General features: G+C 32.7%; 1 protein-coding gene across 4 annotated transcripts in view; it reads left to right on the top strand.

The window, feature by feature from the left end:
* Positions 1-13,748, top strand: part of LOC129983915 (intermembrane lipid transfer protein VPS13A-like) — a 419,638-nt gene that overhangs the window by 296,391 nt on the left and 109,499 nt on the right. For all 4 annotated transcript variants that reach the window (XM_056093621.1, XM_056093622.1, XM_056093619.1 and 1 more), the window contains exons 15-22: positions 4,352-4,492; positions 4,591-4,658; positions 4,757-4,829; positions 6,305-6,392; positions 6,492-6,609; positions 9,135-9,285; positions 10,323-10,443; positions 12,978-13,295. In XM_056093621.1, the coding sequence (XP_055949596.1) occupies positions 4,352-4,492; positions 4,591-4,658; positions 4,757-4,829; positions 6,305-6,392; positions 6,492-6,609; positions 9,135-9,285; positions 10,323-10,443; positions 12,978-13,295 (1,078 nt within the window). The remainder of the gene's footprint in view (positions 1-4,351; positions 4,493-4,590; positions 4,659-4,756; positions 4,830-6,304; positions 6,393-6,491; positions 6,610-9,134; positions 9,286-10,322; positions 10,444-12,977; positions 13,296-13,748) is intronic.

Below are 13,748 nucleotides of genomic sequence, written 5' to 3'. Positions count from 1 at the left end.
GCACACTTCCTTTGAACGGATTTTGCTCAAAATTTGAAAGGTGTCTAGACTACAGATATTAATTCTGTGTATCGTATTTAATCAATCTCGCTCTCTCCATTTTGTAGTTATCGTGCTAACTTACATTCGAACAGCCGGACATACTTCCTTTGAACAGATTTTGCTCAAAATTTGGAAGGTGTCTAGACTAGAGATATTAATTCTGTGTATCGTATTTAATCAATCTAGCCTTCTTCATTTTGTAGTTATCGTGTTAACTTATATTCGAACAGCCGGACATACTACCTTTGAACGGATTTTGCTCAAAATTTGGGAGGTGTCTAGACTAGAGATATTAATTCTGTGTATCGTATTTAATCAATCTGGCTCTTTCCATTTTGTAGTTATCGTGCTAACTTACATTCGAACAGCCGGACATACTTCCTTTGAACAGATTTTGCTCAAAGTTTGGAAGGTGTCTAGACTACAGATATTAATTCTGTGTATCGTATTTAATCAATCTGGCTCTTTCCATTTTGTAGTTATCGTGCTAACTTACATTCGAACAGCCGGATATACTTCCTTTGAACGGATTTTGCTCAAAATTTGGAAGGTGTCTAGACTACAGATATTAATTCTGTGTATCGTATTTAATCAATCTGGCTCTTTCCATTTTGTAGTTATCGTGCTAACTTACATTCGAACAGCCGGACATACTTCCTTTGAACAGATTTTGCTCAAAGTTTGGAAGGTGTCTAGACTACAGATATTAATTCTGTGTATCGTATTTAATCAATCTGGCTCTTTCCATTTTGTAGTTATCGTGTTAACTTATATTCGAACAGCCGAACATACTTCCTTTGAACGGAGTTTATTCAAAATTTGATAGAAATCAATAATTTTGTGTAATGAACGCATACTAAATTTCATCCGTCTAGATCAAATTGACATTGACAGACAGACACATGGACATTTTCTAAAAATGTGTTTTTCGAACTGAAGGAGATCTAACGTGGAGATTCGTTAAAATATCGAATTCGAATTTTTTGACGATTTCTATACTTTCTCTATACTAGGTATATGATGATGATGATGATGTCGTGTCCGCGTTACCACAGAAAGAGGGTGCAGTAGCTTCTGAGGGTAAAGACCCCTGAGCACCCGAGGGGAGGGGAAGAAGTCTGACTTCTAGCTCATATGAATATGAAACTCACACATTAGCTTGCACAACCTGTTTTTACAGGGGGGCACATTCACACACCTCACAGATAGAACACAGATGAAGAACAACCATGCCCGAACCGGGATTCGAACCCGGGACGTCCAGATCACGGGGAAGATGCGCTACCCCTATGCCAGGACGCCGGATGCTGGTATATGAGAAAGAATAAAGTAGAGATTTTTCTCATTGAACCAATATGTGGATTTGAGGTAAAGACGTATTATAGTTTACTGTAGATAAAATTGAAAGTAAATGATCGATTTCAAGTCATGGGAATTCACTCTGGGAAAGAAAAAAAGTTTTAAGACTACAAAATAGGAGAAAGTGTATCCCAAAAGAACAAAGGGCTGTATCTCTATTGTCAAACCCGAACAATTTCTCAGCATAAAATTCCATCCTATTTTGTGAAATGTACTCATTACATCAGAGGTGTTGATTCGAAAGTCTCAAACGTTTATTCTCTATAAAACTCCCATAAAATGTTTATTGATGTATCCGAATTACTCAGTAATACCGATTCTTTTATACACCAGTGGTATATAAAAGAATTGTTTTATTTGTTTGTTTCGTGTATTTTTCGGAGGTTTTTTAATGCAAGATTGAATGTTTATGATATATATTGGAATAAAATCAGGTTATGTCCGTATGTAAATTAAGTAATTCGGCTATAATTTTTTTAGCAAGCAAAAATATCAAGACTAATAGTAATTCAAAAACATTCTAATTACATTTTTTAGTAAAAATGTATTATTGGAGAAATCGTGTAGTTTCTCCTTTCCTGAAAATTAAAAAAAATTAGCATTATTTCTTTTCACGTTTAACAATTCCTAATTTAAGATTAAAATAATAGAATTGAGATTTAAGGCTTATTTTTAATATTAAGATTTTAATTAAATTGGTTTTGCTTTCTTTTTCTGCTGATTTTAAACCATTATAACTAGAAACCATCAACTATGAAAATTTCATTGATTTAGATTCCTAACTGCTGAAAAGTAAAAATCATCATGAAATTGATACCTGAATATAAGGAGTCGAAAGATTGTTGAAAACTGTAAAAATTTAATTAAAAAAATAACAGATGGTATTTTAACAATGAATTTTTTTAAGTGAAAGCGCATTTTTAAAAGTTTTTTATTTTATGTAGGTAACATGCAATTTGAAGATCTAGTGGGTCGTAAATTACTAAAAACGAAAAAGTAGTTAAAAATCCTTATTTGCAAAAATATTAAAACTTGAAGAAAAATAAAAGCTTGAAAATATAAGGAATTTTATATATTTTATTTGATATAAGCGTGTAATGTGAAAACTGAGGAGTTGTTAAGATATTCAAGAAAAACTAAAATGTGCACCAGAAAAGATCGCTGCAACATCGGTACCGATGTTTGTAGAGGGTGTTGTCACATTCGAAAGATAAATTCAGTGTGGGAATAGTAGGAATCAAGGAGATGAAAAATTACCATAAAATGCAAGATCGCATTTAAGTTTTTAGTGAAAATTGGAAATAGAGTGGAGTTCGCTCCATGGATGCTTGATGCCACACAGGATTATGCACACTTTTCTGTTTTATTCTCAGATGAAGTATGCTTTAAGAGAGAAGGCATCATCAACACGCACAATGCGTATATTTGGCCATTTGAAAACCGGAACATCATTATCCCATCGAATGTACAGCATAAGTTTAATATTGACATATGGGCAGTGCCATCTGTTGGGACCGTATCTTCTGCCGAACGTATTAACGGAGTAAAGTGTCTTGTTTTCTTGCAGCACATTCCTCCGGATTTACGGCAGGGAACACCGACAATTGTATGCCAGAACATTTGGTTAATGCATGATGATGCACCGTTTTAGTTGCATTCGTGAAATCTGACATGCTGTTCGCGAATGAAGTTTAACAGCCATCAATTCTGCAATGCTCATTAATGAATGCTGCTCGCGGCTTTTATTTTCCTTGAACGCATGAAAAATTTCCATTCGAGAAGGCTTCTTCTTCTCGATTAACTTATTCCTAATCCACGCATTTATAGGGCCATTTTCTTCGACTCATTGCCTTTTCGACGTACGATTTTGCGATTTTCTCACAAAAACGTTCACTGCGACTCTGTTTTTTATGGTAATTTTTCATCTTCTTAATTCCTATTATCACTGCTCAGAAATTATATTTCGAATTTGACAACACTCTCTTCAAACATCGGTACCAATGTTGCAGCGATGCTTTTTGATGCACATTGTAGTTTTTCTTGAATATCTTAACAACTCTTCAGTTTTCACACTACCCGCTTATATAAAATTAAAGAATATAAAATTCCTTACATTTTCAAGCTTTTATTTGGGCCGCGGTGGCCTGGTAGTAAGGTCTCGGCTTGTCAGGATTGAGACCCGATTCCACCGAAGAACTGTCGTGTAAGGGGGTCTGTTGCACTTTAAATCCGTCTTGCCAAACGTCCTCCCGCTGGTGTGGTGTGGCGTGGGGAGGGGGGTGCCAGCTGAGGTGTCGTCCTCGTCATCCGGCCGCGGTTCAAAATTACGAGGTCCGTCCCAAAATAGCCCTAGTGTTGCTTTACAACGGGACGTTAATATAACTAAACTAAACTAATCAAGCTTTTATTTTTCTTCAAGTTTTAATATTTTTCCAAATAATAATTTTAAACTATTTTTTCGTGTTTATTAATTTACAACCACCTTGATTATCAAATTGGCATATTACCTGCATGGAAAAAAGAAAACACTTTTAAGAATGCACTTTCACTTCAAAAAATTCATTGTTAAAATACCATTCGTTATTTTTAAAATTTATTTTTTACAGTTTTCAACAATTTTTGGACTCCTTATATTTTTGCGATTTTCACCTATTTAACGTCGTTTGGGACCCTATGTTGTATGGTGATTCTTTATTCATTAGATGCCTAGTATCATCCCTCTGAATTTGTCTGCCGAAATCGGCAACACCCTGTATATATATATATATATACATATATAACATAATATATATATAAACATAATTGGATTTTTTGCAATAATAATGTATTTTTTTATAATAATGTATTATTATAAAAAAATACATTATTATTGCAAAAAATCCAATTATGTTTTCTATTCAATATTTAAATATTCAATAAAATATTTATTCTGATTTTTTTTTATTTCTAGTATGCAATGAAAGAGCTATTAGACTTTTGTGAACTACCCCGAGTAAGTGTCGAGCTTCTGAAACAAAAAGCGAAAGATAAATTTAAGATTTTGGCAGACGCTGGCAGGGAGAAAGTTGTGCATGCTTTCGCTAAACACAAGGTAAAATAACAAATCTTGTAGATGTCTTATATATTCGTATTATTTTTGAAGAGATATTAAGACAGTAAGAGGACATTTTTTTTAATATTTTGTTTCAGATGATGCACTTAAACGTTGATCTCAAATCGCCTTACTTTGTTATACCTGAACACGGCTCTTTACAGCAGTAAGTTAATCGACAACAAAATTGAATATTAAAGTGATTAAAATCACAACACAATAATTGAATTTTAATTATATTTAATGTTTTTTTCTTTAATTTAGAGGAGGAAGTGTCATAGTTTTGGATACTGGACGATTTACAGTGAATACTGATTTGCAGTCTGATGTACCAGAGGTAAAAATCAAATTTTATTTTAATTATTGTCAAATTTTATGATTAAACATCTGAATTAGAAATTTTCCCAATTTTTCATGCATTATTTATTAGAATTTTCTTCCCAATTTTTCATTTATTATTTATTAGATTTTTCGTCCAAATTTTTCATGTATTATTTATTAGAATTTCCCCCCAATTTTTCGTGTATTACTATTCGATTTGTTTTCCCAATTTTTCATGTATTATTTATTAGAAAATAGTTACAATTCTGCTTTCATAAATATGTCACAGTTCTATACATTATTCGAATACTGATGGATGTGTGATTTCCTTTTTTCGCATTTATTTTGTTATTTAAAGGGAAACAGAACGAAAAGAATTTCCTAATAATCATAATATAATTCCATAATATCAGCCATTTAAACAACTTGTTAATTTGATCAATAATTTGGAATAATTTTTGAAAATTAATAACTGAAGAAGGACCATCAAAATGGATGTTAGATGGATGCTTTAGCAGAAATGTTGCTAAACGTATAATATCCAGTCTATATTCTTTTGAAAAATTTATTACAACTTCCAACTCTAACTGTTAAATGATCTGGCAGAACCTTGAAAATTTCTTTTATTCTTCTTCAGCTGTGCTATTAATTCTCAATTTAGGTTCTGTATTATATTCTAAAACGGGAAAATTCGAAGCTAGTAAAAAATGAAGAGGCTGCGTAAATTAAAGTTCATATTTATTGGAATATTACTGCACTATTTACCCTCTAAAAGAAAAATAGGTCTTTATGATTATTCATAATGGTCTATTAAGTCATTCATAATGGGCTATCAAGTTATTCTTAATGGTCTATATAAGTAACATAATGGCCTATTAAGTTATTCATAATGGGCTATCAAGTTATTCTTAATGGTCTATATAAGTAACATAATGGTCTATTAAGTAAGTTATTCATAATGGTCTATTAAGTAAGTTATTCATAATGGTCTATATACGTAACATAATGGCCTATTAAGTTATTCATAATGGGCTATCAAGTTATTCTTAATGGTCTATATAAGTAACATAATGGTCTATTAAGTAAGTTATTCATAATGGTCTATTAAGTAAGTTATTCATAATGGTCTATTAAGTAAGTTATTCATAATGGTCTATAAACGTAGCATAAGAGCCTATAAAGTTATTCACGATGGCCTTCTAAATAAGATAATGGTCTATGAATTTATTCATAATACCATATATAAGTAACATAATGGTCTATTAAGTTATTCATAATGGTATATCTAAGGCTAAATCTTAAGCAAACAGATACGTCATGTTCTATTTAGAGGATTTAATTTTTCACGGTTTCTTCTATTAGAGGGTTTTGAAAATTGCTTATAAGAGCTTTAGCTTTAATTTTTATCATATAATAAGAAAAATGAAAATTCATTGTCTTTCATATATGCAAGAACCAAATGAAGATTGCATAAATTAAATTTTCTTTTAGGAGTCCACCAAAATGGAAGCAGAAGAAAGACTTTATGACAGGTTTAACATAGCGCTTTCGGATATACAGGTCCTTTTCTCAGATTCAGGTTCGACTTTTTTTGTGTATTACTACATAAGCCCGTTTGATTGTATGAAAATTCTCTTACTTTTTATGTGGGTTCCAAATCTGTACTTGTATTTTTTAGGGGAAGAATGGAGGGTTGCGAAACAAGCATCGGAATCTGAGATGCATTTGGTGCCAAAAGCGAAGATTCTGGTGGTTTTCTCAAACAGTGTTCGACCAGACTGTAAAGCTCTACCGAGGTAATTTCAGTAAGATAGTTTGAATTCAGATGTTCTGTGTTTGTCTATGTTTGTACTGGGTTGTCTGTGAGGTAATGGAGTTTATTTCTTGTACTAGTAAAAGACGATTTCTCATATTACAAGAAGCTTAATTAAATAGTATGTTTTTGTTGTTTCTTATGGCACTTGCTATGGACACGCCCGTTGTTACGAAGACAGCGATTTAAGTCGGTAGGGAAGCGTCTCTTGTTTTTTTAGTAGCGCCAACTAGGGCCAAGAGTATGACTTTGCACTCACGCATCACTCATTCGCTTGCATAACCCATTTTTACAGGAAGGCACATTCACACGTCTCACAGATAGAACAACGGAAGAACAACCATGCCCAAACCGGGATTCGAAAATCGGGACGCCCTTAGCACGGGGAAGACGCGCTACCCCTATGCCAGGACGCTGGCATTAAAGAGTATAATCCTGTATTCAAAAAGTAAAGTCCTGTATTCAAAATTTTCTTTTAGGCACTGATGGTCAGGGGTATGTTTAAAGGGAAATTACAGAAAAACTTATTGGTAAGCTGCACATCGATGTCAAATGAATGAGACAATGCTTCTTAACTCCATGAACTTAGCTATTGTGAGAATTTCTGAGTCATCATACCAGAGCTAATTTTTCATGTTTAACAAAAACAGAATGATATCGTCCCTTCCACATGAATAGGTGGTCGCAACGTACTTTTAGTCTCTAGATTCCCCCTATGCGCCCGAAAACGTCCCAGTTAAGGTTTTGTAGAACGGTTTGATTTCAGGTCAATCCGGATGCATAGATTTAAACCATTAGTAGAAATCATAATTGTGATTGCGTTGTGCACCAGTGAGACAGACGATAGAATAGTAAAGTGAAATACCTGAGAAATCCATTGGTAAGGAACATGACGCTGATGATGAGACTAGTGCTTAAATGCCAAGGAGGAATGTAATCAGAAATATTGAAATAGGCAGCGGAATGGTGGAATAAAATTCCAAAGAAGCACCACTAGCATTGCTTAATAAACAAGAAACGTACTTCTTCAACTATCGGTCACATTGTGGTGAATGGCATATAAGGCAGTTAACAACTACGCTGCAGGGGCAATTGCTTTTGCATAATGGTTATGTTACTGGACTGCAAACCACAACATTTCAGGTTCTATCCTCGCCCAATTCAATATCGCCAAATTGGTGACCTCAGACGATGAACCTTCAACCTTCGTATAGCTGTTGTGGCGCCATCTACCAGCAACCAAAGTCATCAGACTCCCTTGACGCAGCAACCAAAGTCGCCAGACTCATTTGGCGCAACAGCATCAGCAACCACTCACCTACACACGCTCGCCATAACGCTTGGTGCTACTCAACTGGTTACAGGCCCATTAGATCAACAGCTAAATACATCACCACTCAACAGCCATATCGTTCGTCTCACCTCCGACTCACTGGAGGGAGAGTCTGTGGTGAATAGCATATAAGCCAGTTAACAACTACGCTGCAGGGGCAATTGCTTTTGCATAATGGTTATGTTACTGGACTGCGAACCACAAAGTCCCAGGTTCTATCCTCGTGCATCTTGTATCGAAAAACATCTACAAGTGGGATAACATGGTGTAAAACATGATGAGCAGCGAATTGGAGGTAAAGAATTTTATAGAAGCTTAATGATAAGGACAAGTGACTCTGCCGAATAGATAAGAACAGTATTTTTTAAACTGTCGGTCACATCCCCAAGTAGGATAACATGGTGTAAAGCTGTATGAGCAGTAAAATGGGGGTATATAATTCTACAGAAACCTAATGATGAGCACAAATGGCGTTGCCGAATTGACGAGAAAAGTATTTAAACTTCTACTTCCCATTCTTACAGCAGTACTAAGATCTTGCAAATTTTTCTGACTCACGCATTTTTCCTATTATTAAATAGTTATTAGCAAAAATATTTTACAAAATTATATTCATTGGAACTCTAATTTAAGTAATAAAATAATTATTTTAATTTCCCTTTGTTTAATTACAATTACTTTTTAATTTCTTTTTCCGCATTCTAATTTTGAAATTCCATCTATCACCATAAAAGAAAAAAAAAATTAGTGGCGCAATTTTCAGAAAAAAATGTGCCATGTTTCGAAAAATTTTAAGAAGCCATGAATTGCAGCCCTTTCCGAGTTAAGAAAAGCTGAATTACTCTTCTTATTTCATATCTTAGTTCTCAATGAAGAATTATATTTAAAAAGGTGCTTTTCTATTATCCTAATACAGGTGATATTTATACCAAATATGTCATTGTTCCGCTGATGAGACAATGTAAATTTTATATAATATTTCAAATATAGCCGCTATTCCATTATGATGAATACTGCTTTGGAAAAGTTGTACTTGGCTGAATTACTTATGAACAAAAAGTAACTTTTCTCTTCGTGTTTTCTTAGATGTTTTACAGCGTTTAGACCATATCTAAAGTTAGGATGAAAATTGATGATGCATTTATAAATAACATTTGAAATTATTTATATTTCAGGCAAAAGCTCAATATTAGTGTTCCTAGTTTAAAACTGAATCTCTCAGATCGTAGAGTATCGATGATTGCTGATTTCTTGCAAAACATTCCATTTCCGAAGTCAAAAGCCGAACCTATGGGGATCTCGTCTTCTCCAAGTGACTATCATCTGGTAAGTAAGCATTTCTGAAACTGCATTTAGATTCAACATAACTGTATGGATAATTTCAAACGTTTTTCTACTATAAACATTTAATTGAAAGAAGCTTTATTATTAACTTTTGATACAGAATGGAATTGTAGAATATATGGTCCACAGAACCTGTAGCATTGTATTCTATCAATATATGTCTCTGCTACTGATTCAATGCCTAAAATCGATAAATTCGCAACATTTCGCAAAGTGTCCGCACAATAAGGCTATCGCAGGGTTATATGACATGGGATTTTAAACTTAAATATCTATAATGGAGTGGGTATTCTCTGTAATATAAAATTGGCGGAATAATTCCAGCACTTTAGGACGTCCATCAAGACATGAATATAGCAGTTACTGAATAATTGACAAGTATCTCGAATTGCGCTACTTTTCGCCAGTAACAACTAGATGAGAAGAGAAGACTTTAGTCATCATAACATTACTTGACATTATTCGCAAATTAAAGTTCAGTTTCATCATCTAAAATATTTTGGTTAGACAGGTTATGCGTCATATGTCCATAATGAGAATAACTATAAGTATAACGGTATTGGTAAGAACTTAGTTTGAGTAATAAGGAACATCAACGGCCACACACCTTCCCGTGCAAAGTAAGTGCCGTCATAGGTAGGGGTAGCCAACCCCACACCATTTCTGTACCCACCTGGGTGGCGAGAATCAGCCACTATATCGGAAGCTTCTCATCTTCATATCCAAATTGCCTCTCGGTGGGATCATCAATTGGGAAAGCGTCAAGACTAATTAATAATAATAATAAATAACTCCCACCAGGAAGATATCGGGAAGGCTTATATCAAAACATCATTAAAAAATATTGTAACGATGCAGATTTAGAAACTATCATTTATCAAGCAGTTTTCTTGGAAAAATAATGTTATATATATATATATATATCATAACACAAATGAGTTTGTTATAAAAAATGCTAATTCCTTTATGTTTAATTTTTTTAATCATATTTATAATAGGATTCGTTCTTTCAATTTCAGTGTAGCCACGTGTTACGAGAGCCATCTGGTGCTGATCTTAAAGAAGTGTGGAAAAATCTTCATAGAAAGCAAAAAATTAAAAAGCTCACACCTGACGCAGAAAAATCAAATAACCTGTCAAGTAAGTTAGTTACCTCTGTGTTCTTATAAATATGCAGTTTTTGATCCATATGAGAAATAAGATTAAGAAATATTTTAAAATTTAATGAAACTGTTTTTGTGTTCACGTGATTAGTCTATATTAAGAAGTTGAATAGTATTTTTTTCCCTGCCCATCTACTACACAATATTTTGAATAAAATATGATGTAGTTTAAGTGGTTAGAAGGAAAAAGCATGTGGAATGCAGTGAAGTATTAAAATTTTTGTTTAAAGAATTTTCATCCCTAATAATTTTATGATAGCAGTATGTTGCCAAGTTGAAGTAAAAGAATGAAGAAAAAAAAAAAATGCATAAAGAATAGTGACAAAGTTGTTAATTAAAAAAATTAAGTGAAAGAATTTTTTTTAAATCAAAATGCAACATTTATCATGATTTTTGATTTTTTTTAAATAAGCGAACTTCAAGGTATCTAATATTAAAATTAATTGCGAATCTTAAAAATTGCAATATTATCTTTAAAATTGAAATCTAAAAATATTTCAATAATTTTTGTTGAAAAATAACTGAAGATAATCTATTGTAGGTTACTTTTTTTCATTTTCCCGTTATCTTCTTTAATGTAATTTTTTCTGGTATTCTTTAAATTAAAGATAATACTATGTTTCAGTTCTATATAACTTTATAGTAAAATTCCATCATCCTATGCATATTCCATTTCTTCATTAGTTGTGACTATTTAAATATATTTACTATTCGATTTCTATAAAGTCATATTTTATTCTCTACAAGCAAAATATAATGATACTTATGAAATATTAAATTTTTTACAAACTTGAAAATGTTTTTTTCCTAATATTTCATTAATATATTCTTTGTTTGTGTGAGGGGTAGGTAGGCAAAGCCGGTATGTGTCATAAAAAATATTTTTGTAAGCGGTATATGAAAAATGGTTAATTATGAAACTAAAGCATCTTTGTTTTGAGCACAATAAAAAAATAAAAAAAAAATATTCATGATATGAGTGTCAAAATTTGGTGATTTTCATATCTAGATTTAGAAAAACCAAAAATACAAAAAAGGAAGGTTTTTTTTTCTTAATTATACAATTCTTTACGAAAATTGCTCAGAATCTAGCTTTAGAGCTCTTTTCATTAAATGTATTCATTTTACTAACACCTGGATGTTTATCAAAATTCTTAGAATTAATGTATTACCCCTATCCTATTTGCAATTCGTAATCAATATGTATTACGACTATGATTGACTTTCTACATGATGAGATCGATTTATATTTATATCAGGCTGTTCACCTATGCTTCACGTGTAGAGGTTTTTGAATTATTAGTTCTTTATATTCTTATTGAAAACCTGTTAATGTATTTTATTATTAAAATAAATAATCCGCCCTTGCTATCAAAATCTTAACTCTTAGAATTAAAATTTTTTAATGACCTTATTCTTTCAAATAAAATTCTTTACATTTTTAGAATTATATTCTTACCTGATATTTCTGTGTTATCTTAAATACATTGTAACTTTTCTTTTTACATTATCACCTATTTATATCACAATATTCACGAATCATGCATATTTAGAAATCTTAGAAATCTTAGTTTTTTTTATATTCTCAAAATGTATACTATTGATAATTGATGCTTTATCAAAATCATTTTCCTCCTCCTCATCATCACAGAAATACTTTAATTCTAAACATCCTTTGTGTTCTAGTTGTATTATAGCTGCTGCAATTTCTCTGCTCTTTTCCCCTTCGTTATCTCATAATAGCGTTTGATATAACAATTTGTATTTTCTCCATAACGATACGATCTTAAATCATCTACCATCTTTGCTTTCTACATTATCATGATGCTTTTAGTCCTTTTTTTTCCTTCAGCAGTATTTTAGCAATCTTATATTTCCATGTCATGTTAAATCCATTGTCACTTTTTTTTCTCATTATCATTAATCTCCAAAAACGCTTTCTGTTCTTATTCTTTGATAATGATAATTGAGGATAGTGCTTGGTGATAATGTTAATCTTAATACTTCATGCAAAACGATTTTCCACCTCATCACCGGAATACTTTAATTCTAAACATCCTTTATTTCCTAGCTATCTTAAATCCACTGCGACTTCCTTGTGTGCATTATCTCATAATAACGTTTTATATAACAACTAAACTTTCCTTAAAAAATATATTTTAATTCTAATCATTATGTTTCTACGTGCTATTTTAAATCAACTATAATCTTTCCTTCCTACATTATCAACAACATTAACTATTCTTTTCTTTCTACATTATCATGACGGTGTTTTTAGTCTTTTTTTCTTAAGCGGCATTTTAATTTTAACAATCTTATATTTCCAATGCTATCTTAAATCAATTGTCATTTTTTTTCTCCATTATCATCAATCTCCAAATCAATCAATCTTATTCTTTGATAATCATAACTGAGGATAATGCTTGATGATAAGGTTAATCTTAATACTTCATTATATCTATTGAAAATATTATGGCTGACACTTTTTCTAATATTTGAATATAAATTTAGGTCCATTACACCGTTCTTTATCTGCTTCCGACCATTCTGATGAAGAGGAACCAGGAGGTTCTGCCGAGCGCTGGGCAAGAGTTATAGATCTCCCTGGATTCGAGGACAATGTTTCGGCCAGCAATTATATCCGAATTCTCTTCCGACTTGTGGCTGGAGAAGTGTCCATACACCTAGCTCGGTCCAGCGATTTGACCGACAAGCCCTACTTGATGCTGCGAGCAGAGAAACTATGTGTTGATGCAGCTCATATGGTCTATGGACCTGCACTTCAAGCGTCATTACATAGGATACAACTAGTGGATAAACTACATAAAGGTACGGCCTTAATTTAATATATAACTTATGTTGTTGCATAATAATGGACCTAATCTTACTTCATGTTGTATATCTAGCGAAGTGCATAAGATAAAGAAGAAGTGTGACATCTTTTGTTGACCAAAACGATGTTGGATAATTTAATCAACACCTGAAATTGAAGTTTCGCTTAAGTCCAAAACATGAGATAGATTCTGTCTCTAATGAACACTCAAAGATAGCTGACCCATTCTATCCTATTCGCTTAGAAGAAAATCCAAACAAGAAAACTTTCATTCATTTTACATCGGAAGGTCCCACCGGGCAGGAGGGTGGCACCTCGTAATTGAGTATGAGAAGCTTCCGGTATGGTGGTTTGTTACCGCCACCCTTGTGCGTACATGAAAAGGTGGGGGTTGGCTCCTCCCGTCTATGACGGGACGTGCAGCATCTGGCGTGGTCAGTACTTGGGAA

Source organism: Argiope bruennichi, chromosome 9 (assembly GCF_947563725.1).
Source record: "Argiope bruennichi chromosome 9, qqArgBrue1.1, whole genome shotgun sequence".
Lineage (NCBI taxonomy): Eukaryota > Metazoa > Arthropoda > Arachnida > Araneae > Araneidae > Argiope > Argiope bruennichi.
This window is presented reverse-complemented; position numbering and strand designations above follow the sequence as displayed.